The 26,564-nt window shown below is 30.1% G+C and overlaps 2 protein-coding genes across 3 annotated transcripts in view; one reads left to right on the top strand and one right to left on the bottom strand.

Annotated features, from left to right (window-relative positions):
* LOC107443971 (uncharacterized) overlaps nucleotides 1-26,564 on the top strand; it is a 288,826-nt gene that overhangs the window by 165,548 nt on the left and 96,714 nt on the right. The gene's annotated exons all lie outside the window — the stretch shown is intronic.
* LOC147814153 (uncharacterized) lies at nucleotides 1,083-25,489 on the bottom strand. Its single transcript, XM_087160232.1, has 3 exons — nucleotides 24,844-25,489; nucleotides 22,172-24,681; nucleotides 1,083-1,163 (listed from the first exon to the last, which is right to left on the bottom strand). Exons 1-3 carry the CDS (start codon nucleotides 25,487-25,489, stop codon nucleotides 1,083-1,085), a joined length of 3,237 nt encoding a protein of 1,078 aa, XP_087016358.1.

Raw genomic sequence — 26,564 nt, 5'->3', positions numbered from 1 at the left:
CACCTCAGTGCATGGAAGTTATTCCCCTTCACGCGGAAGGTTGTCCCAACTGTCATAGGAGCGACGGTCAGTTACGTCGCTGTCATTATTCAGATGCACATTGCCGCATCTCCAGCGAACAAAACTATGGGTGATTTTGCGGTCAACTCGACAGATATTGGATGAGCAGCTCTTCATTAATTTAAAGTATTTTGTCTAAACGGTATTCAATCTAGCGAACGTGTTAAGAGTTAAAACAAGTCACCAAAATTTGAAAAGTTTTAACGCTACGTGTTCGTTTGTATGATATCGAAAACTTTAAGTTTGGTGGGTTGTTTTATTTTATTTCATAATTAGTGACGAAGTTTCGAATTTGGATCAATTTTGGCTATCAATGTTCAACTCCGTAGCCTAATAATTTTGAATCCAACCTAGAAGGCAAGGGAACTCCTGGATCACGCATCGGATCAAACTAGCCTTCGTGGAGAACTTTTTTATGGATTTATCCCGCATTTCCGTTAAATAGATAGAACAGCCATTAATATCTCAAACGGTAATCCCGACTGCAAAGGGATTCTAACCCATGATCCGTCTACGGCTATTTTATGTCAACACTGACCTTTTATGTCAACACTGACATTATGACCACTTAGGCTATTTTATGTCAACACTGTGGTTGATGCAAGTCGGGAGCAGAATTCGAATGGACCAACTATCGGCTCAAACCTGGGTCGCCTCATTGGAAGATGAGAGCACTCTCTTGAGCCACTTCAAAATCTCTAACGTCTCGTAAGAGGAAATGCCGTCATGACAAAATACAGAGAATTATTAATATTTACTCTTGATTTTGTTCAATCTACCGTATTGTTTTAAAAAGACATTTTCACAAACTTATTAAAGGATATTTCGAGGGATTAAATTTTGATGATTTCTTGTTTGCTCTTTTCAGTTTTTCTTGCAAAACTAACCTTTCACGCATTTATGGTATTATTATTAAAAATGAATTGTTTGAACCATTATTTCATGTATTTTTCTTATTTTTATCTGAAGTTCCATTCTGAAATGTGATATTACGTGTAAAATACCATTTATATTAGAAAAGTTCAAAGCATGTTCAAAGTCAGAATATGTTCAATGTAAGCAAGGTAGGTAGGCATATTCAAAGCATCTTGCACTGTTAGAAACTTAAAAAGAATGCAGTTTATTCTTACATAACTATAAACTGACAATTTATTTTGTTCTGTGGTTACTTATGGTTACTTTATGAAGAAAAAAAAAGGATGACAAGATTGATCAAAGAAATCAAAATCTGTATGGAAAAAAAATTAGTTAAAATCGATTTGCAATTCCAAATTAAGAACAAGTCGGAATCTAGCTTCAGAGGGAAAGCAATTTATAAACGAAAATTTTTTTTAAATTCTTTAAATCTTAAAATTTTGATTGTTTTATAATAATATCTAAGGATAATACTACTAATTCAATCGGTAAAAATGTTTATAACTCAATTATAACAGGATAGATGTTAAACCATAGTTTTGTTTTTCCTCTGTATTAAACAAAGTAACTTTCTAAAATAATAATATTTTTTGTATACATTTGGAACAGTATATAACAGCATAAAAAATTTCAAGTTGATATTTAAAAGTTTTTTGAAAATATGTCCCAAATATCCTTAAATTTATCAAAATTGCTGTAATTAATATTTGTTATTTCAAAAGTGCCTGTAAAGTGCTCAAAAAAGTTTTTTTCTTTCCTTTTTTTTTTCTAATGCCTGCCTGGGGAATGACCTGCGTCATACAGGCATCTGAAGGGCAGATTTGTTGGCCACTCTTTCAGGGGCACCTTATTAGGTGGGCCAACGTTGCTCCCACAGTAAGGACAGATAGTACAGAGAAGGAAAGAACATCCATGCATTGTCCGGGATTCGAACCCAGAACCTTTCTGATGCAAGGGAAGTTCCCTAACCCTACAGAGGCCGGTCAACGTGCTCATGAAAGTGAATACCATGAATAACTTTCGATCTAATGATCAAATATTCACGCACTAAAACTTTATCTTAATGTTACGAAAACTCTAAACTTCATGTTACCTTAAATATGCTATTAATAACTGCAGACTATATTTTAAGTTACAAAATTAGACACAGAAACGTTCTTTATTTGAATAAACACTTTTTTTGACATATTTGGAATATTTACCCTCAAAAAAAGGTAGCAACAGACTGGAAATCTGGTTCCAATAGTATTGTTAGGAATGCGCTTCGAAATTTTGGAGGCTTTCGTGTAAATTTAACTTTTGTTGTATTTCGCTATGTCTCGAAAATCTTTTAAAAACTAATAAAATTATTTATTAATTTTGTTATTTTATTTAATATTACTCGCAATAATTACGAATTGTAAGGCACACAAATTTTTACATTATTTTAAAGAATCTAATTTTGAATAAGACATTAATTCATACGAACATTAATTATAGTTTCTGAGTAATCTAATTTCTAAAAACTCATTCATTTAAAATAGTTGTCAATCGTCTGCTCTAATTAATTAGCGTGTTTAAAGATTGACCTTTAAACTATTAAGATTATGAGTCTCATAACTTTTGGTTCAATCATTAGATCAAAAGTTGTTCTGGGTGTTCAATTTTGTTTCTGCACATTGTACATATTTTTTGCTGTATTTTATTACATTAATACTTTTTGACCTGCATCGTAAGAATATTTTTACAACCATGATTAATCCGAGAAATTCTATCTCAAAGGGCAAAAATGTTTACAAAAGAAAATTTATCCCCGGTTTTTGACATTCCAGTGCTATTTCCATTTTAGTTTTTTGCAATATTCTAGCTTACATAATCACCCAACTTGACGTTTTAAAGTTACTGTTATTGCTTAAAAAACTCGGTAAAGCTATTTATTTCTTTTTGTAGAATTCCAGCTAACATTTTTCTTTCTTCTTTTAGTGACCTTTTCTCAACAAAAAAAATTAGGCTAAATCCGAAAAACTTCATTAGAATGATCAATTTCTGTTTATTTAATCATTCAATTGATCAATTCAGGAAACAAACTATAATTTTTTTAGAGAATGTATCATTTTTATTTGAAGAAGAACGACTTCTCGTAAAAATTAGGTCTTTTTTCTCGTGTTTCTCTGAACTTAAATTATGACTTCGTGATTCGTGTTTCGAGTAAATAACAACTATTACTCCGAAGTCATTATTCGTGATTTCTTTTTTACTGGGAGATCAATGTGAAATTTCGCAGTGTGTCAACGTACGGAATGAGTAATTTTTGTGTTTTGATGTTTGTAAGTATATTATTAATCCCATAAAAATAATTTACAAAAGTGTTTTAAGGGCACAGTGTGAAAGTAATGCAATCAAAAATAATTTTTACTACAAGATTTGATTTAAGATAGATTATAAATAATTCAGGCATGATTATACGGGGGTACATGAAAGCAATAACTTATTTTTGAGTCATTTATCACATTTATTTTTGTTGCAAAAATGATATCACCATTTCAGTTTCATACATTTCTTAGGCGATTGTACTGATTCTATCTCTAATAAAAAAATTTATAAATAAATTTGCGTAGAACTTAGCAACAATTCATTGTGAGTCAGAGGGCCATGGAGATTAAGGCTCAAGTTTTTCTCGACCAACGGTATAATGGTGGCAATGTGCACCGACCGGCTTTACGTCTCAGACAAACTGATGCCCATCGATCTGAAGCTGGGTCGGATTCAAGCTACCACCTGGAATCGAACTCGAGTCTTCACTTCTGAGTGTCTTAGCCACTGAACAATCGTGGTTTCTAGAACTTAGTAAAGATAAGTCCAAATGATCCTTGTACCCGGTGATGCTTTCATAATAAGCCTTTCATTGAACTTATTGAGACCCTTAGGAAAATTTGCCATAGAGAAGCCTATGGTAATCTATGGCAACCTATGGCTACCATAGAAATTTGTATGGCAATATGCCATACGCCTATGGTTACCATAGAGATTTGTATGGCACAACCCCATAAGCCTATGGCTACCATAGAAATTTATATGGCAAGATACCATACGCCTATGGTTACCATAGAAATTTGTATGGCAAAACCCCAAAAGTCTATGGCTACCATAAAGATTTGTATGGCAGTATACCATAGACCAATGGTAACCATAAGGATTTGTATGGCACGTCACCATTGGTCTATGGCAACCACAGAAATTCGTATGGCAGTATACCATAAGCCAATGGTAACCTTAAAGTTTTGTATGGCACTATACCATAGAGAAAAGCTGATCTAGATCTCCACCAACGAAACAACAACTTCTATGGAGTCCTCAAAAACATCTTCTAAAAGATATAAATATCCATTATTTCACCCCGAAGTTAATTAAATTCAACATGTAATCTCGCAACGCATTCCTGGTGAGTCTTTTCCGGCTTCCGGGTGGCCAATTTTCCTATTTTTGAGTGTTTGAAATCCGATGTTCCATTCTTTTAGGCTTAGAGTATCAGACCGCCATGTTAACGTGTCATCCACTTCAAGTGGAATCTTTCGCTAACTTTGGAGACTTATTTTAATATTTTTTCAATCTCATTCTTGGTCAAAAACATTTTATTGCAAACGCCTATGCGATTATTTTTCTGAATTTATTAAGTTTTTAATTTCCGGCAGTCTGGTACTTTTATTATCTGTATCTTTTTAAAATATGTCGCGATTGGGTATAGGTTTTCGCTATGTTAAATTTTGCCATTTGTTGACTTTGTACACTTTAATTAATATCTTGCTGTTTATATTTTTATCTAAATTTTTTATATTTTTTCCCCCAACTGTTTCTGATTAAACGACACATCTTTCTTTTTATTTTATCCCCTCCCTCTGATTTTATATAAATTTTTAAAGTCACATCACTTTTCCATTATTAATGGTGTTCTATTCCCCATAGCAATTTGTAAACTATCTTCATGATGAAAAACGCGGTTAAGTGCTTATGATCAAGCCAGATCATCATTTCTTTAATAATTAAAATTTTTAAATTCTTTTAACTTGTTCGGTGATAATTTCATTTTATTGCTGTCATATATCAGTATCAAAGTCAATGTTTACATTCTCATTAGTTTTTGATTTTAATTCCACTTAGGTTCTTGCAATGCTTTTTTACATTATCTTACATACGTTAGGGCTTTATATTTTTATTTAGTGTTTAATTTTTGCTTGCCATTAAATTGTTTTTATCATGTCTCTGTGTTTTACTATCTTACAACTAATATTTCTTAACTATCCACATATATTTGTATAATGTTCTGTTGCATATTTATACATAGCTTAGGGTCATCAATTAATTAGATTTGCTGGATTACTGGTTGAAAATTATTTTGCTTCAATATTTTCAACGACACAGTCCCTGGCCATATCATCTGCTGCTGTTACCAAAAATGCTTTTAACAATTTAATCGTTCCTTAAGTTTACAACTTTTTTCGTCATAGCGATGACCTATACCCAATTAATTTTTATTTACTATCCCTGACCAATTGTCAGTAGCTTGTCAATATTGTCAATATTCGACTTTTGTCCCGTTTGGTCTATTTTAAACTAATTTCGCTTCGACCACCGGCCCCACTCTTTATCTTTTGAGTTTTCATAGTATTTTATTGTTTTAGTAGTCTGTTTAATTTTTAGCTTAGTATCACATATCAAAATTTAAAAACATTTCATACTCGCTCCGACAATCGGACCATTATTTAAATTTGATTTCTTTTAGGTTCCTCTAATATCTGATGCTTATCTAACTAATTATGATACCAATCAATTAAATTAACGTTTTTTATACTCGCTCCTACCTCCAGACTCACTTTCTATTTTTTGTTTTTTACAGTTTTAACAAATATTGGTTGCCTGTACTCAATATATTTTGTTCCTAATCAACCTAACCAATACTTTCCCCACTCGCTCCGACGGCCGGACCCATTTTCTAACGGTTAGTACTAACCATTTAAAATTTATTTGAATAAGAACAGCATTCAGAAAGGATTCTGCAAGTGAAACAGGAGAAGTTTATCAAAGAAATTTTTTTTAAAAAAAGCTTTCTGGATATATATTTATTCTACAATTATTAAGTTTTGCATTTTTAATATCCATTGCGAAAGATTCTTGTAAGTAACTATTTTTTGATGTATGAAAAAATATCAATGAGAAATGTTGCCATAGCTGTATGGCAAAGGTGTACCATAGCCTATGGAAAAATATTTCGTCATAAGCTGTAGCACATCTTAGTTTTATGGCAAAAATTTGCCATATAAAAAAATGCCATAGGATATTCCTACGGCGTTTTGCCTATGGCAAAATTTTGCCATACATGTATGGCAAAAATTTGCCATAGGATATTCCTATGGGGTTTTGCCTGTGGTAAAATTTTGACATGCACTTTTGCCATATACGTATGGCAAAATTTTGCCATAGGCAATACCCCATAGGAATATCCTATGGCATTTTTTATGGCAAACCTATGGCAAATTTTCCTAAGGGGAGTTCCGCAGGCACTTTTTAAATTAAGGGTGTTCTGTAATGACCACCCACTCTATATATTAGGATTCCTTTTTTTAAAAAAAATAATAGGACAAAAAAGTATACACGCCAGTTAGTATTAAAGCCAAAAACAAAAGCCTATCGAAATTTAACATGTGATTAGGTTTGATACTTTCCTCGCTCATGATTCAGTCATCGTAAAAATCCCAAGTAACAAAGCTGGTATAAAAAAAGATAAAAATTAGTTTAAATGTCTGATAAAACAAGGTGGCAATTTTGCCTTTTCTGGCAATTAAACGGGTTTTGATATTTTTATCCCTACTCCTGCGGTAATTATTCCTTTGATTTTGATTGCATTTTTATTTTCGTACAAATATTGTTCTTGGATGAAAACTAATGTGATAAAACACACTGAATCAACTACTAAAACATTTACAACTAAAACTAAAACAGTAAAACTAAAACATTTATTTTAAGTCTTAAATAAAACAAGTTATCGAAGGACTTATCCCTGGTAAATATCTGGAATTAAACTGGACGGTACACCCTGGAGATCCTGATCGAGCCATTAAACGGGGAAAAGAGAGGAAAAAAAAATAGAAGTAATTCATCATTAAATTCTATTAAAATTTGAAGAAAAGAAATATTTTTTATTTAACTAAAATATAAAGAAAAAAGTTTTTCATCTGCACTTTTCGAATATCACTTAATTATTAAGATTAACCCTTTGAAAGACTGTGGGATGTATACTTCCCTCTAAATTCATTCATTTTCAAATGTTTATGGGAAGCTGTTTTTCCGCCTGTATTAACTGAGATCGTCTGTTCATGACTTCGTAAAATAGAAAAAAATGCTAATAAAGAGTGCTAAGGTTTGCGTGGGGTCCAGAAAAAAGATTTGCACTAGGGGCTAATTAATCTTGTGCTTTATGCGTTCGTACATTTGACCATTACTTCTTATCTAGTTTATTCGTCGTTGAAAACCTATAAGTAACGTTACTTATAAGTACAAAAGGCAAATTCTTTGGCAGTAGTTAAAATTTTTAAATACCCCACACACTTTCCTCTTCCAAAAATAGTCTTAAAAATCAAATAATCTTAAGTCATAAGCTAAATGAATTTCTTTTTATAAATCAATCTCGATCCCAAAAATATTTGAACACAGCATTACGAGAAAAAAGTAGCTCTATAAAGGGTTAAACTCCCACAGCAAACAAAAAGTTCAACTTTGCGAGCAAAATCTCCGTCGTATTTTTTACTCTATAATTTAATGTTAGTAAGCCGTCACGTCAAACGCTCATTCTAATTTAATAGATTTATATTAGTCTATTAAGACTACTTATAAATAGAAATCAAGAATGGACCTACGTCGGCCTCCCTTTGAAGCCATGTAATTTAGATCCATCCAATGGGATTTAATGATGGTATTATGGGGATATTTATTTATGTAAAAAGAACAATTCTACTCTTTACTACACTGTAATTTTTCCTTCTCGTATTATCATCCGACCCTAAACTGCTCTAAAATATTGATTGAGGAGTAACTTTTACGGTTAAAAAAATAAATAACATGAATTTTCTTTCTCTAATTGGCTGTTCATGCATAAATAAATCTATTTGAAATGGATAACGTTACCTAATTCACAAATTGCTTTAAAGATGGGATAAATATTTTGTGTAATAAACCATTTTTTATTGTTTTTACTGTAATGTGTACCATAATACAAAGCATTTCTCTTCGTGTTAAATTATTTCAGATTTATTTGTCGTACAAATATAACTGTTCTGTTAAGTTTACTTACTACATATATATTTGAAATTTAATTTATCTTTTTCTTACATCTTGAGACTAAGTATTATTTTTCTCATTGGACGAATACATGCGTTCGTTTGATACTTTAGTTAAAAAAAAAAAAAAAAAAGCACTTTATTAAAAATGATTGATTTTTCTATATCCACTACTTCATTCCTTATAAATATGTTTTACATGTTTAATTATTTCTTTTAAAGAAATATTTCTCTGGCTATAAGGCAAAACAAATTATTTCAGGTACTGAGTTTAACTTTTTAGTTTCTGAGTCTATTTGTAATAGTATAGGACATTTAAAAAATAATCCCAAGAAACTGTAGTGGTAAAATATTTCCCGATTAAAAACTTCATTCGTTTCAAAAATACATAAAAAGTAAATAGTAGTGGTCAACATGTTTCAAGCGCATCAGAAACAGGCGTCCGTTTTCAAGACTAGCCAAACGTGAATGAGAGGAAACAAAAGTGATTTGAAAAATAAAACGTGAAGTTGCCAATAGAAAAAGGAAAAATAAAGATGAGAAACAAAACTGGAAAAACCATAGTAGCCGAGGAAGAAAAAAAGGCGAAGATAATTTTTCAAGAAAAGAAAAAAAGTACTTTTAGCACAATGATATTCCTGGGTAATTTCGAGAAATTATATCACCCATGTAATAATACTTTGATTATCGAACCCCTCTCTCCTCCGAAATAATTAAATTTTTATTTATTTGCTTCCTCTTCGTGCATAAAATAGAAGCAACAAACGAGTAAATGACTTTATTTCGAATAATTAAATTTTTTTTATTTTAAAGCATCAAATCACAAAAAATGTTAAAATACGAATTCTTTATTCAATTATGTAATTAGATTTGGAATGCATAGAAATTAGAACTAAATTTTTATCCGATTTCAAAAACTTTTTTACGAATGCCTATACGTTAGTTCGATGAGAAATAATTTTAATGTAGTCATGTTTCATTTAATAACATGCGAAAAACATATAGTAATAGCATTTATAGTTATTTGATGATATTTATTTTCTTGCAAGACTATCTTTGCTTAATATTTATCTACGAGTTAATTTCATAAATATACTTTTTTTTTTTAAACAAGCATTGTTTGGGAGTGGATATTTTTTGAACTGTTTACTTTCAATTTTAAATACTATCGTTTGTCATGTTTATCAAATATGTAAATCTTTCAAATATGTAAACAAATAATATCTATCGTGTCAATCTTATGTTGATATTACAATGACGTCTTCGGATAATATCAAGAAAAATAATATATAATAACTAAATATTTTGATTATCCCATGTAATAAGTACATATTTTGATTATCCCGTGTAATAACTAAATATTTTCATTATTCCTTGTAATAACTAAATATTTTGATTATCCCATGTAATAAATACATATTTTGATTATCCCATGTAATAACTAAATATTTTGATCATTCCTTGTAATAACTAAATATTTGATTATCTTATGTAATAACTTAATATTTTAATTATCCTATGTAATAACTAAATATTTTGATTATCCCATGTAATAAGTACATATTTTGATTATCCCATGTAATAACTAAATATTTTGATCATTCCTCGTAATAACTAAATATTTCGATTATCTAATGTAATAACTTAATATTTTGATTATCCTATGTAATAACTAAGTATTTTGATTATCATGTCCCCCCCCCCCCTGAAATAATGTAATTTTCATTTGTTTGCTTCCTCTTCTGGCATGAAATAAAAATCTCCCTATATTAATTTCTCTTGTACTAATATTGTTCCAAAATCTTGTAATAATTTGTTACCTTTCTAATCTTTTTCTTTCTCGTTAATAATTTGTTATCTTATTGAATGCATTTGTGTGTACGAAAAATTATTTCTTATAAGGAGGTTCCCGTATTGCATAAAGAACCCCAGAAAGAATTTTTGCGAAGACAAACGGTGACCCGCGTCATTCATACTAATTTGTCGCAGTTTGTGTTCGGGGGATGGAATGAAAAGTAATTTACTCTGTCATTCCTTCTCTAACAAGACCACAATCCACCTACATCTTCACCTTAACTGCCTATTTACACCTCTCAACCCCCTCCCTCTCTTTATTTTAGTCTCGAAAGAGTCATTGACCCACACTTCACTCCCTGTCTTACGAGCGGGGTAAGAAAAATGGAACAAAATAGAAGGAAAAAAAAATTTTTTTGGACGATTTTTTTTTCTTTTAGGGGTTGAAGGGACAAAATTGACATCTATTCTATCTTACCACTTATTTGTCTTGTCTGTTGATGCACTGAACTCGGGTTAAACGGACCTTCAATCCAATTTGTATCTAAAGAATCACTGATTCTGATCTCCAAATCGAACCAATTGACTCAAACATTCGTATCAATCGAATCAAAATTCAAATGGGTTTATTCGAACAATATAGTGAATTTTATATTCAAAGAATTTTATTTGAATGAAGTCATTCAAGTTAGAACATTCATATCAATTGATTAGAAACACTGACTACTCATTCAGTATCAAAAAGGTACTGATTTGGATCAACGAATCATTTTAATGACTCGAATCATTTCATCTGAATCATCCAATCCCACTTAACTCTAATATTCGATTGAGTTTAAGTTTCATAAGGTTTGTTATTTGAAGTAATGGTTTTATAACAGTTATATTTTTGAAATTGTTTTTAAAAATAAAAAGTTGTTTTTAAAATGACATACATTATAAAGTAACTTCAACTTAAAAAAAAAAAAAAAATTTACATTTTATAAACTAATATTGCAATATTTTTGAAAAGCGAAACATAAATAAAAAAAAGAACATACCGATACTTCCTAGCTTTGAGATTTTGGGTAAAATTTTACTGCTACACATTATCCTACACATGCGGAAAAAAAAAATTGATTTTTAAAGGAAAGCTTTTAGCTGAAAAGTTCGAAAAAACTTACACTTAAGGGTGAATATTGAACAGTTGCAATTATCTTTTGTCTAACGATTATATTTTCACGTACTAAAATTTTGATCTTCCAGTTAACAAAAAAAAAATAAATAAATAAAAAAAAAATTTTAAAAAAACAAAACATTTATTGACTTTTTATCTAACGCTAAGACTTAGGCTTTTGGTTCTAAAGATAGCTATTAAGCACTTTAATAACTCTCTATTACTTTGAATAAAACTATAAAATAGACTCAATAAAAAAACTTTGTTCTTTTAAAAAAGTTCTTTGTCCGAATAAACAAGCTAATTTTTTTTCAATGTAATCAAGCATTTTTAACTTCAAAATAAGGAAGGAAGAATATGATCCGAATAGTCAAGCTAGGAAAGAATTCGAATATTTGTCTCCTTTAGCATTGATTTTTATTTTTTACTAACTGAATTATTTTTTACTTCTGAATTATTTTTTACTTCTGAATGAAAATTATTTTTTACTTCTTTGTACGGGTTGAAAAGAAAGTAAACAATTCATAAATCAGTGCTGATAAACGCAATGATAGATCTATCTTACTAAGATAGTAAGATCTATCTTACTAAGTAGATCGTACCAAGATAATGTAATAAGTAAGGCCCGGATTTTGATGACATTTGCATTTTTTTGCATTTTTGGACATTTTTTGTCTTTTGGAGCATTTTTTTAGATTTATAGGGCATTTTTCTTTAAATTTTGGGGCGTATTTTGCATTTTAATGCATTTTTTAAAGTTTTTTGTTAATTTTTTCCAATTTTTATTATTTTTTATCAATTTTCATTATTACACTGGCTTCCAAACAATGAAGAAAATCTATAGAATATTAACAGGTGAAGCAAAATCTTTTCAAATTGAAGAATTGTCAGTAAGTAAGACCATCTTTTTCAAGTACGCACCTATAACATCAGTAGACGTTGAAAGAAGCTTCTGCAGGAATGAAAATTTACTTTCAGACAAGAGACTCTCGTTTACATTTCAAATTATCAAAAAACATTTAATAATCCAATGTAATTCTGATATTTAGTAATATTATGAGATGGAAGTTGTTATATCCATTAAAGTTTCTATATAAAATAAAAATATTTTGGTGTCAATATATTTTCCTTTTTTTGTTATTTTAGGATATAAAACAAATTTTTCAAACTTTTAATGAAAGCAGAACAATTATTGCATTGCTTTATATTTTTTAAATGACTCATAATAGTTTTAAAGAGCAAAACATTTTTTTAATTCAATATTTTTACTTTATTTAAGGCATTTTTTGCGCAATTTTTGGATTTTAAAGGGCATTTTTTGTCCTTTTTAAGGGCATTTTTTGCACTTTTTAAGGGCATTAGTTGAGATTTTTTAGGTCATCAAAATCCGGGCTCTAGTAATAAGTAATGTTACCAAGAGAAGGTAAGTAAATGTAAGTAAGTAACAGATATTGAAAGTGACAGATATTGAAAGATACTTGGTTCTGATACTTATATGATTTCAGTTAATTGCAGGTTAAAATCTGGAAAATCAATTTTTTTTTTAAAGTAACATTTTTCAGGAATAATGGTTTTGGATATTTAACTTCAAGTATTAACTACGACAATTTTAATTAAATTCAATGATTTGGTATGAAATGTTTTCATACTAAATTAATAATTCATACTGAATAATTAATTATAAGTATAATAATAATACCTTTAATAATATAATTATAAGTGAATTAATAAGTATAGGTAAATATCCTGAACTTTTATTTTTGTTATGAATCATGTACTACAATGCGCAAATAATAAATTATGATCTAATGATTTTAGGTTTTTGTACGACATAATGTTTACTGTTCAAGGGCTTCACTTTAAGAGGATAGAGATTTCGCCTCCCAATTAGGCATTCCTGGTTCGAATTTCAGAGGTGGCTGGTTGATAAGAATTCTACACCCAGCTTGCACCGATAACAGTGCTGAAGCAAAAATGTCCTCAGTGATAGACGGAACGTGGGTTAGAATCCCCTTGGTTCGGGCTAACCATGGAAGGTTTTCGTGGTTTTCCTCGCCATGTCGCGCAAATGCTGGTTAGTTCCAACAAAAAGTTCTCCACGAAATCTTTAGTTTGTCCCAATGCGTGAATCAGCAGTTCACTTGTCATCTAGGTTTTGTTCAAAATTACGAGGTTACACTGATAGTCGTAAACTAAGAATTAGATCTGCTGTTTAACTCTGCTTATAAAATAAAATTTAAAAAATTAATTAATGGACGACGATATTTTAAGTTACGAAATCTGACACATAAATATACTTTTTCTGACTAAACATACCTTTTTTCGACCAACGAATTTGGATTTTTGAATATCAAAATATGGGGGTTGCCTGTATGGTTCAGCCAGTTTAGTCAACAGAGCGATAGTTATTCACAAACTCCTACTCGCTTTTAAATATTTTCGCAAAAACTATGATACAGATCTTAAGCAATATCATCAACGATGATGAAAGCCACGTAAACTTTACATAAATATTTTTTTATTTTTTTTCTAATTGTTTTCAAAGGAAGCTTAAAATGTTCACAATGATTCAAAATTTTAATTTTGAAAGCATTTTTCTTATTTTAATTATCATTCAATCAGAAAATGAATAACCAGAATAATTAATATTCACTTTTCAGGAATACTCAATAGTTATCAAACACCACGCTTAAAAATATTGTTAATTCTTTTGAAAAAATAGAAGAAAAATAAAATCTCAAATTTAAAAACTCAATTAAGTTTCCAATAAAAGCGAGATTTTTTACGAACTACATGACAATTTTATGCATAAAATAACTGTCTTTCTAAACAAGCATGTTCATTTATTTCAAGTTGTAAACAACTTCACATTAATCCAGGCAAAACGATGCATCAATGTCACTGCCATTACTCGGCCTTTTTAATGTTTTCAATTTGTTCGCGGCTTAGTTTCATAATTCTTGAAAAAGGGGGAAAATAATTTCACTGAATCAACTTTTTGACAATCATAATCCCAAAAAAATAAGTTGTTCGTTGTTGGCCAACCTAGTAGCACTTTATTCCTTCAAAAAATAATTGCAGGTGACTATCATATGCGTCAGATCGCTTAAAGGTGTGAATCATTTTTGCCAGCAATTACCTATTTCTAGACGCCAACGCATTGGATAAATTATTTCTTGGCACAACTTTTTCTTGCCAACTGCATACATATTTGACACTCCTCTCTTTTTCTACCTATTATGAGGCAAAAATCACTTCTGTTATTTTTTCTACCAGAATTTTTTCTCTCCCTAAAACTTAGAAATTCTTTCTTGCACAGTTGGCATATGACATTTTCTTGTTCTCTATGTATTCTCCGGGTTTAGATGTGTAATAAATCACGCCAAGTCGTTAACTGCACATTTATCTGGCATTTTACTTCCTGTCGTTTCTTTCAGGGATTGCTCCCCCCCCCCTTAAAAATGGTCCAGAATTTTTTTTATATTTATATACCTGTATTTCTAAAAGTAACAAAAAAAATTACAACTTTATCTCTCTCACACGCGCGGAATTTGTTTGTTTGTTCGGGGATTTTTTTTTAAATGTGTAGGCGAGATTTCGAAGAACTGCGAACTTGTAAACAGACATGTCTTTTTTATTATTATTATTTTTGTTTTTATTAGGAGTGATGCATTACTTGACTGCTCTTCGTTTGTTTGGTGACATAACAATTCTTAGAAGAAAAAAATTATTTTGTTTAACTTCAAAAAAAAATCTAGAATTTTTTAAGTTAAATAGCATCTGTCAAATCTTGATACCACACATTTAATGAAATAACGACTGGAAAAAAAAAATCTGAATTCCAAACACATTTGCTATTATATCAGAATGTTTTCTTAACCGAAATCTCTCGTCAGCCCTCAATTTACAAGATATTTTTGAGCTAATTTTTTTTTTTAATTTAGGCAGATTTTAAAATGTTTTCTGTCAAAGTTTAATTTTTAAATACTATCTATTCTGCTATTATTAGGGAGACATTATACCTGAATTTTGGCAAAAGCCGATCAAAAAAAAAATTTTTTTTTGTTCAAATTATTCTTTACTAGCCGCCTTAAACGGCCAGCTGTCCGCCACGCTAAAGGTTTTCACAAATAAAGTTTTTTAAAACATAGCAGGAAAGCGATTATCATATCAAAGCGAAGCGTTCTATTTACGTATCGAATATGTTGCCACATTTTTAATACAAAAGTTAAACTTTTCTCCACTTTGATAAATGCAAATTAATGCGAACCTTACAATTAAATTATTAATTCCTTCGTATATTATTGGTTTAAGTTGTCGAAAATTAATATTTCAATTGTAAGGTTCGCATTAGCATACATTTATAAGAGTGGAAAAAAGAATATGCATTTTTTAATAGTTTTTTGAATATGGCTCTTTGAAGACGAAAAAGCATAGATTTTCTTACAAAATGACTGATAACTAAAAAACTAATCCAAATTTTTGAAAAAGAAAAAAAAATACATCTTCATTGTGTCAAAACACAATTATGTACCGAGTTTTGTGCCTGGGCGAGGCTTCTGGGCGAATATATTGTGATTACAGACAGACACACAGCCGCGTTTATTATTATGTATAGATACTGCTTTCTACACATTCACAAAACCGCGGATATACATTTAATAATTACTATCTTTATGTTAATGAAAGCTTTGAGTTCGGTTTTCCCTAAACTACAATTTTGCAAATTTAGCTGCCTATGAAGCATTAATGCTTCTTTTCCAAAGCTTTAAAATCTGAGATATGTTGGACTTATGTTAATAATATGATAATTAAGGGATTGTATGGATTTTTAAATTTAGCGCCAAGCTTCGTTTTTAAAAAACTGTGAAACTTGAATTTTTAAAATTTTTTTTTGATTTCTAATGTCTCGGAATTATTTGTTTTTCTTTAGAATTTTACATCATTTCTTAATTTACCAAATATTATTTACTATTCAAAAGAATAATCTATAGTAAAAGTTTCATGAAGAAAAAAACATTTGAAACTGAAAGAGGAGTGAAATTTTAAAATTTAGGTAACAAGTTTAATTTTTTAAATCTAATATTAAATATTTTTTCTCCCTTTTTTTACATTTTTTATCATCCTAACTATTTTGTTATCAATTTGTTTTATAATGATCAAGAATTAAGATTAAAAAACCTTGAATAATAGGGTATACAAGTTTTACGTGATTTTAAAGTATCAATATCCGACATTTGAATGAAAATTGCCAAATAGTTCTGGGACAATGAAAATTTAAAAATATGACTTTTTTTTAAAAAAACTATCTTTGATAAAAAAATTTTCAACTGATTACTAAGGTTTCGCATTCATCTATAGGTTATAATAGGTTAAGTTAATCGATAATCAACTACTTAATTTTAATTTCTTAACTGTCATTGAGCAGTCAAGCCAATATAGGATTTACTACTACAAATGTTCAACTCCGTAGCCTTGTAATTTTGAACCCAATCCAGAAGACAAGGAAACTCCGGGATCAAATTTTGGGAGAAAATTGCCTTCGTGGAAGAGTTTTTGATGGAACTAACCTGCATTTGCGTTACATGGGGAGGAAAACCACGAAGACCTCCTATGACCTTTCATATTTCGCCTGAAAAATTTAAGGAATTATTTCATAACTTCAGCTATGTTTAGCTCATGCGATTTTCATGCATATCAAGGGGGTTAAATATTTTAGAGGCTTGAGGGACCGACAATAAGTTACAAACGGGAAATAATGCTTTTGAACACCCTAGTCCAAAAATATACCAATAGATTCGTAACTTGTGGCAGTTATTTTAGTTATTATATGCAACAATTACACAAAATTTCGTAAGCCTAGTTTAAAGATTTAAGGAGATATGAACATTTTTATAAAAAACTAATTATTATTTTTTTGGCTTACATTTTTTTGCTATAACTTTAAAAATATTCAGTAAAATTATACAAAGTGTTTAAATCAATTAAAAGTTAATTACAAAATTTTTTGCTTTAAAATTTGAGGAAAATTCGTTTAAAATTGCTCAAGACATGAGTAATTAAAATAATTCATTTATACTGCTCACGCGCGGAAATTTTTTTCTTTTTCTTCTTAATTTTGTAGTGAATCGCGTTTAGCAACTAATAAAAAAGGTCGGATTTAAATATCTTAAATTTAAAAAGTTTCAATCTATTAAGCAGTTTTTAAAAGAATGCTTAAAATGATAAGGGGTTTTCCACGTATTTCATTTTGTACTATTAAACAAGATTTATTAAAAATGACGCCAGTATTGTCGAGATCATCCCCCATAAAAGTATCTTTTTTCACCTCATTAAATCACATTTTTTCTTTGATCTTTCTTGTTCTTTGTTCTTCTTTGTTCTTGTTGTTTGTTGTTCTTTCCCTATTAAATCACCATTTGATGTATGAACGTTTATTGTAAGGTATTGTCATTTCTTATTAAATATATGATACGAAATAATATTTGCAGAAACCCCTTATTTTTTGAGCTTTCATTTAAAAAGTACAAAATTTTTTCGAAACTTTTTAAATTTGTAAGCTATTCAAATCGGACTTTTTTCCTTACACAATCACTACAATTTTTTTTTCAAATTTTTCCTGCACATACGTAGTATAAAAGAATTACTTTAGTTACTCATATCTTGAGTAATTTTAAACAAATTGTTTTTAAGTTTTAAACGAATATTTTTATTATTAATTAAAAATTAGTCTAAAAAATTATTAAAATTTTTTTTGAATGTTTTTAAAGTTATATCAAAAGGACGCAAGACAAAAAAATTAGTTTCTTTTTTTAAAAAATGTTCATATTGCCATAAAAATTTAAGTTAGGTTTACGAAATTTTGCGTAATTATTACATATATAATTATTACATAATTATTACATATAATCAAAATAACTGGCACAAGTAACAAATCTTTTGCTATATTTTTTTGGTATAGGTTGTTACAAAACATTTTAAGTTTGCAATTTATTGTCGGTCCCTCAAACCTCTAAAAGCTTTAAACTTCATTGATATGTATAAAAAATCGCATTATTTAAATAATTTTGAAGTTATAAAAGAATTCGTTTAGTGTTTCTGGAAAAATATGAAAAAAATTATTAGTATAGAAGTGTTTCCATTATTTTGTCCACCCCCTGTACGTCTTTAAAGTAGCATTTTAAAAAAACTGATTTTCATCAGTTTTTTTTAAACTGATGAATTGTTTCTTTTTTACTGTTTGTATTGTTTCTTAAAGACAATTTTCTTCTACAGCCACAGAAAAGTAAAAATTCGTTATCTCGCATTTGATTTGTTAAGAGCATGTCAGCATCTGGCTGGTGGTCCAATCAGATCCAATGCTCTTGCAAGGTCATACAGTTGTTTCTTTTACAAGAACGAATGTTCTCCTTGTTTATCGAAATATTTTACAAAGTCTACGATTCCTGTAAGACTACGAAATTATAACCTATGTCATAAAAGAATGCTGTCATTAAATTTCTGTCTGACGTGTTTAACTTTTAAAATTTTTATATTGTTTTGAAAACATATGTGTGTCATTTGATAATGAATAAGAACGGAACTATGTCGTGGATGTTTTCTTAAATCCTATGCCCCAATGGTCTTTTCTTGACTTAAAACAGAGTATAATAAATATATTTAAAATTAGCTCTTCGTACCACTAACGTTAAATTTCAGTACGTGATAATGAAGAATTGAGGTTGATATGTTTTTTTTCTTCCACACTGTACTACATCTTTTTGTATTGTAATTCAAATTAATAGTTGCTAGCAATTATTCTAAATTATTATGTAGCCAGCTGTGCTGCCACGCGCATCCCAAATTATACACTGGGAAGACGTTCCACGTAGCAATTTTCTTTTTAAAAGAATTCATTAAAGGAAAAACTAAGAAAAAAATTAGGGAAAAAATGTGGTGAATACGCATTTATCAATAAGTCTATAAAACCATGCGCATAATTTACGCGTAACGCATCTCGCACATTTGAAATAAATCTACCATTTCAGAACAGTGACTGCTGAGTCTTCCATTTTTTGTTGAAAGTTCCACTCCCCACACACAAAAAAAAAGCAGCTTTTTGCTCACTTTCTCCCCCCAAAACTATTTTTATGTACTATTTACCCTCCAGTTGGAGTTGAGAGGTCTAATGTTAATTATGAAAATGTCATAACACTTGCCACTCATTGGAGAAATTTATAGGTTAAGTGCGAGTAACAAGCCATTTCAAAGCTCGCTTTTCGTTGGAATCTTTGTTTCCGCGTAAAATAGAAGGAGAGTGATTTTACAGTGAAAAATGTTCACCACTTATGCTGCTATGTGTTGGAAGTAAAAACAAGGCATTTTCACAGAAAGAGAAAATATATGGAAGAAACAACAACTGCTGCAGAAAAAAAAAATATTCTTAAAATAGGATCTTTGATGTGAGATTTTTGGGTCGACAGTTATAGTCAGTTTTTTTATTTTTATTTTTTTTTTTATTTATTTTATATTTCTCAGCTATAACGACTGAGTCTTTTAAATTTCTTCTTATATTTCTCAGTCTCTTATATTTTTACATATGATTATTTATTGATTTAATTAAAACTTTAATGAAATTAAATAATTGCCCAACATTTCCCTAATTAAGAAAAATATCTGCACTTAAGTAAAAACAACGCAATTGATTCATTTCTGTTTAAAATAATTTTTTTGTTGGTGCTTAGCATCAGTCTGTTGTAACTGGCTAATTGAGTAGTAGCGTCAGTATGATATGATTTGTAAACGTTAGTTTTTATGTTTCAAAATCAATTTTTTTTTCTTCAAAAAAGAAATAAATAAGAATATTTTTTCTTCGTTTTTTTCCAGTTGTATTTGAAATTATTTATAGTGTCATAATATTACCAATCAAATTTTTTATGACTCATAGTGTTATTACATAGATTAATTTCAATTCTATTTAAATTTAGTCAAAATAACAATAGTTTTCAGAACGTATAACTTGTATTAAACGAATGTTGTAAACTTATAAATAACTTGTAAAAATGATTTTAAAATATTTTTGAAACTAAGCCAGATTACAAAATAAGAAATTAAAGCACGGTGGTGGAATGTATCTTTAAGGCGAAGCCGCATTCATACTGATGTTAAGAACCGCATTTAATTTGTCTGTGACCCTGGATTGGCCCGAAAACAAGATTAGTTCAAGGTGATAAATTATTATAATGGATAATCCGAAGTTTATAATTAATAAAAGGTCAAATTTCAAAAACTTTTTAATTCCATGATTTTTATAGAAATTATTAACATTTTATAAAATAATATTAATTATTTATTTGATTGTTAAGGAGGCTGTTAGTTTGTTATTAAATTTTAGCCATACGTATTTGCCGAAATTGGATTTGTACATAACAAAAATATCAAATTATCAAACTCGATAAATAAAAGATTTTTATGTAAATATATTTTATTATTAATTTTAATACTTAATTATCTCGATGTTTTTTGTATAGAATTTAATTACATTTGTTGGATATCTGTTGTTTTTAATTGAATTTTGGAAAAATATGTCTATTTATTTTTTGGATAAATAAATACTAGTACAAATTCTTTTAATTCTATTTATTTCTTTTAAAAATAGTACAAAAACACAAGAATTCCATGCAATTAGTTTCTTTATATTAAACATAAAATCATTCCTTTTGTCGTATATGTCAACAATGCAGATATTTTCTTTTTCTTTCAAATCCAAAAAATTAAAATTAATATTATCATCATAATTATGAAGCAATATTTGTTTCTCGGGGTTAATACTTCTCCGATAAAATTTTGATAAAATTTTTTATTAGGATTTAATTTTTAAGGATAAAATCGTTTATCTCTGGTGAAGTTTTAATAAAATTTTTTGTGGGTTGGTTTTGACAAAATTCTTGATAAAATTCTATATCAATTTCTCTTCCTTTTTTGGTGCTCCTCATGCTATTATATAAATATATAATATGCTTCAGCTATATTGATACAGTAGCACTACTCTAGCTGACTAAATCGTATGAACTGATTACGAGGTTATATCTTCTCGTTGATAAAGCTTCACATTTTAATTAATTTTTAAGTTTTTATTTTATTTTTTACTGATTTTTTTTCTTCTTAGATACTTTTTCCCCCTTTTCTTTATTTTCCTCTTTATTTTTTGTGTGTGCTTATATTATATTATATTATGTGCTTTTGTGTGTATCTTATATTACGGGTTTTTCGTACTTATGAGCAGTTTATACATATTTGTAAGTAGTAAGTTCACAGCAGTTATATTTTAATTATTTTTTGGAATGATAGGTATTTTTAGGTTTTTGAGCACTTTGCAATTTTGAAAACAAAACTTTTGGGCAGTTTAAGGTAATATTAGGTATCCTTAACTACAGAAATGAAAAAAAATCATTACTTCAATGTAGAAATGATTTTCGCTTTTCAACTTAAAGCAATTCTAATAGGGTAAATACACCGAAGATTTATTACTATTATTAGTGAATATAACCTTTTTCTCGTTTTCTTGATGGCACAGGAAAACTACTCAATAATTACCAAGGGGTAAGTAACAAAAATATATTTAAATAGTTAACATGAACAATACGGTACAATGGTAGACGTTACTACTTCATTACAATGTGATGTGCTTGCTTTTTACAAAATCTTTGTTTGCAGTTACGGTTACAATCTAATGATAAACTCCGCCATCTATCGGTGGTTCAATAACATGTATTTCTACAAACTCCCCATCATGGACGGGGACGTCCATAATATCTAGTAAGATTAAAGGAAAAATGACAAATGGAAAAAAAAACATTAAAGTTCAACATGAATCAAATTTTTAAGCATTATTTAAAATTTCAAAAGGATATAACAGTTGAACGGGACGTCTGATCCGACTTCCATTCATCCTTACGAGACAGCTCCGGACTTTGCCATCCCGTCCAGGGTAGACTTCTTCTATTACTCCAAGGCTCCAAAGTAATTTATTCTTGTGGGCTCCTTCGATCAAGACAACGTCCTGGACTTGAAGGTTCCGTTGATTTTCTGAAGTTGTCAACCGATGCGAAGTTTTTAAGAGAAGAACATACTGTTCTTTCCATTTGGTCGAAAAATTTTGTAAAAGTCTCATCTGGAACAGTTTCCTTTTGATCAAGGAAGAACGATTTGAGTTTTCAAAAAGAGTTCCAGTGTAATATAACGGAAGCTCGATTTTCTTCTGAGGCAATAAAAAATGAGCAGGAGTCAAAGGTTCGGGTTCATTTAAGTCAGAATAAACGAAGCTTAAAGGGCGTTGGTTTAACACTGATTCTATGTCTGTTAAGATTGTTGTTAATTCCTCAAAAGTAAGAAGCGATTTAGATAGGGTCTTGCGTAAGCATTCCTTCACCGATTTCACTAATCTCTCATAGAAACCTCCCCACCATGCAGCTCGTTCCATGATAAATTTCCACTTGATCCTTTTATTTGCTATAAAATTTTGAATCTTTGGATCTTGAATCAAGTTAAAAATGAGTTGAAGTTCTTTATTTGCGCTTTTAAAGGTTTTTGCATTATCGCTATACATGGTTTGGACAATTCCTCGTCTGGAAATAAACCTACGCAAGGCTAATATAAATTTTTCTGTACTTAGATTTGAAACTAATTCTAAGTGTAACGCTCTTGTTACTGCGCAAGTAAACAAACATATATAGGCTTTTTCAGGAGTATTCGATGTTTTAGCATATATCGGACCTGCAAAGTCCACCCCGCAAACTGAGAATGGTGGAGATTCTGAAACTCGATCTTTAGGTAGGGGACTGGTTATTTGTTTAGCAGGGAGAGCTGAATATTTGCGACATATTATGCAATTCTTTATCATTTTCTTTATAAGCTGCCGACCTCTAGCGATCCAAAACCGATTTCTAATTTTAGAAAGGGTGGCAGAAACACCACCATGAAATATTCCTTCGTGTTCATTTCTAATCAACAGTTCCGTAAATTTACATTTATTAGGAAGTAAGATAGGGTGTTTTTGTTCTAGATCAAATTCCGAATTTTCCAATCTCCCTCCTATTCTTAAAACCTTTTTATCATCCAAAAAGGGGGCAAAACTTCTAATGGAAGAATTCTTGTCAATTTCTTTTCCACTTTCTAAGGCCAATATTTCTGAATGGTACGCTTTTCTTTGCTCAAATTTGATCCAAAACTCTTCTGCTTCTTCAATTTCTGATGATGTGAGTAGTCCCTTAGTGGTAGATTGTTTTCTTATCTTTGAAATAAAACGTCTAATCCATGCTGTTATTCTCAAAAATTTTAAAAAGCAACTATAATTCTCCGGATTAATTCTTAGGTCATTGGAAGATGTACTAAAGCAGAAACTTGGAATTTCCTCTTTCTTCTTTCTGAATTCCAGGAGATTTTCTTCCGGGGATGTTTCAAAAGTCTGAGGCCAACTGTCAACACGTTTTTTGAGGAAAGGGGGTCCTTCCCACCAAAGAGTGTTGTTAATCAATTCGGATGCTTTCAGTCCTCTCGAAACTAAGTCTGCCGGGTTTTCTTTGCCGGGGCAGTGGAACCAATGTTCAGGATCTGTTAATTGTTGAATCTCAACAACGCGGTTTTTTACGAAGGGTTTAAATCGGTTGGGTAAACCTCTAATCCAGAAGTAAGTGATGGATGAATCAGTCCAAAATTTTTGAGTAAGTTTAAATTTTAAGTTTTTTACCAAATTATTGCTCAATCGAGCAGCTAAAAGGGCAGCCATCAATTCAAGTCTGGGTAATGATAGACTGTTGAGGGGAGATACTCTACTTTTTGATGCAACAAATGATGTATATATCTTCTCTGAACTTGTAACAATTCTCAAATACGCCACACAGCCGTATGCTTTCAAACTAGCATCAGAAAATATGTGAAGCTGTATATCCTGTATACTATCTCCAAGAGCATCCCTTAAATAGTAACGTGGTATTTCAATGTCTTTTAATTTTTTAACACCATTGCACCAATCCTGAAAATCACGAGCAATTTCTTGAGGGAGTTCTTCATCCCAATCAATTCCAGCGCACCAAACTGCTTGAATTAAACACTTTATGGTTACTACAAAGGGGCTCAAATATCCTATTGGGTCGAATATACGACCAGCAGCTTTCAGCAAAAATCTTTTTGTGTGTCTCCCTTCAGATAAAAATTTGATAAGATGTTTAGTAACAAAATAAAAAATGTCTGTGTCACTATTCCACCCTATCCCAAGTACTTTATGCTCAGAAGGTATTAAGTCTGAATTTTCTATGGTGTGATCAATTTGAATGTTATTAGTTTCCCACAAGTCTATAAGAGGTTTCGAATTTGAATTCCATTTTCTAAGTTGCATACCCGCATCTTCAAAAATTTTAATAGCTTCCTGACTGAAACTAAAAGCTTTATCTACATTATCCTCGCATCCTATCACATCGTCCACATACAATGATTCTCTTATAATTTTTATAGTTTGAGGATATGTTTTTTCATAATTCTTCAAATGAAATTTTATAGTTGCCGCTAGAAGGAAGGGACTAGAAGTAAGTCCAAATAAAACACGAGTAAATCGATAAATTTTAATCTTACCTTCATCAAAGGGAGGTTCCATCCAGATAAATCTGGTCGCATCTCGATCTTCCTCCACAATTTCGATATTAAGGAAAGCTTGCTTCAAGTCTGCAACAAAAGCTATCTCTTTGTTCCTAAAGTTTATTAGAATATCAAAAATATCATTAGTTAATTTGGGACCAGTGTATAAACAATCATTTAGCGAACAGGATTCAGCTGAGTGAGACGATGCGTCATAAACAATTCGAAGTTTTGTAGTTTGTCGCTCTTCTTTAATAACCGCCCTGTGGGGAAGATAAAATATAGTTTTATCATTTGAATATTGAGTGTCAGGAATTTCTTCAATAATACCCTTTGCAAGATATGATTCTATGGTTTGTCTATATTCATTAAGTAACCAAGGGTTCTCTTCGAATTTGTGTACAAGATGGTGGAGTCTCTTAAGGGCAACATCATAATTTGATTTTAAGTTGTCAATCAATTCTAATTTCCAGGGCAATTTAATTTTATAACGTTTATCAAATGTAATGGAAGACTCAAACTCTTGAACTATTGTTTCTTCCTCGTTATCAGTAATAGGCGAATCAGGCAAAATTCCAATGGACTCAAGATCAAAAAATTGTCTAATTAAAGTCTCATCACCACGGTTAACAACTACGTTCATAGCGAGTAGATTGTTTATTTTATTTATGTGCCCATAAATACACCAACCGAAGATAGTTTCTACCGCTACCAATTTATTTTCGAGTCTATGAATTCGGCCAGTCACTATATCAAAATAAAAATCCGATCCGATTAAAATCATAACATCTTTAGTTTCGTTTTGAAAATCATCCGCAAGTTGAACTGTTTTTAAAAATTCGTAATCCTTAACAATGTTTTTGTTTGGAGAAGGCAGCTGAGTTGCACAAATAGTGTCAGTTTCTACGGCTTCTATATCTATTTTATAATTAGGATCTTCCCTATTTCTTAATCGGATGCTAACTACATTAAACAATTTAGTTTGGGGTTGCTCTGATCCAAAAGAATTAATCGACAATTTTTCTTTTCTAATTACTGGCAAATTTAATCTTTTTACCAATTTATTTGTTATGAAAGTCCGTTGACTTCCATTATCAAGAAAAATTGTAACATTTTCTTGTTTGTTTTTATTTTCCGCAATGATTGAGCAAGTTTGTAATAAAATGGGATTCGAACTTTGTTTATGTTTTAATTTATTCTCGCAAGAAGAAATGGCCGAAACAATTTCTAAATTTTCCTTAGAATTTTCTCTATCGTTTAAAGTGTTTGTTTGTTTATTTTCCTCTAACTTAAAGCAAATCGCTTTTGAATGTCTCCGATTACAGAAAACACATTTCTTCTTACTGTAACAATCAATTAATCGATGATTTGGTTTCAAGCAAAGAAAGCAAAGTCTCTGCTTAATCAAAATATTTTTTCTCTCTTCTACTGTGAGAGTATCACATTTCTCAGATTCATGGTCACCCCTACAAAATACACATTTCTTAATTCTCGTTGCGGTCGCGCATAATTCATGAGCGGATGTTATTTCTTTTTGTGGGTGCGGCCTTGATCTAAATTTATCTTCTTTTTGATTATTCGAACATTTTATATTTGTAATGGCGATGGTTTTTTCGCGACTTTTTATTTCTTCACTTAAAAATTTTAGAAGGGCTTTTAAATCCCAATTATCCCCCTTCTCTTTCCTACTAAAGTCTAAAGTTATTTCCGATGGGAGT

This window comes from Parasteatoda tepidariorum, chromosome 3, assembly GCF_982258835.1.
Source record: "Parasteatoda tepidariorum strain Cologne lab strain chromosome 3, Ptep-v5.0, whole genome shotgun sequence".
NCBI classification, from domain to species: Eukaryota; Metazoa; Arthropoda; class Arachnida; order Araneae; family Theridiidae; genus Parasteatoda; species Parasteatoda tepidariorum.
This window is presented reverse-complemented; position numbering and strand designations above follow the sequence as displayed.

Excerpts from the sequence above, each read along its gene's own strand:
- LOC147814153 (XM_087160232.1), bottom strand. The coding sequence starts at position 25,489 with ATGAACGTAGTTGTTAACCGTGGTGATGAGACTTTAATTAGACAATTT. Across the intron at positions 24,682-24,843 it reads GGAACCTCCCTTTGATGAAG|GATGCGAGGATAATGTAGAT; the intron begins GTAAGATTAAAA and ends ACGATGTGATAG. Across the intron at positions 1,164-22,171 it reads GCAAAGTCCGGAGCTGTCTC|TTTCTAACAGTGCAAGATGC; the intron begins GTAAGGATGAAT and ends ATTCTTTTTAAG.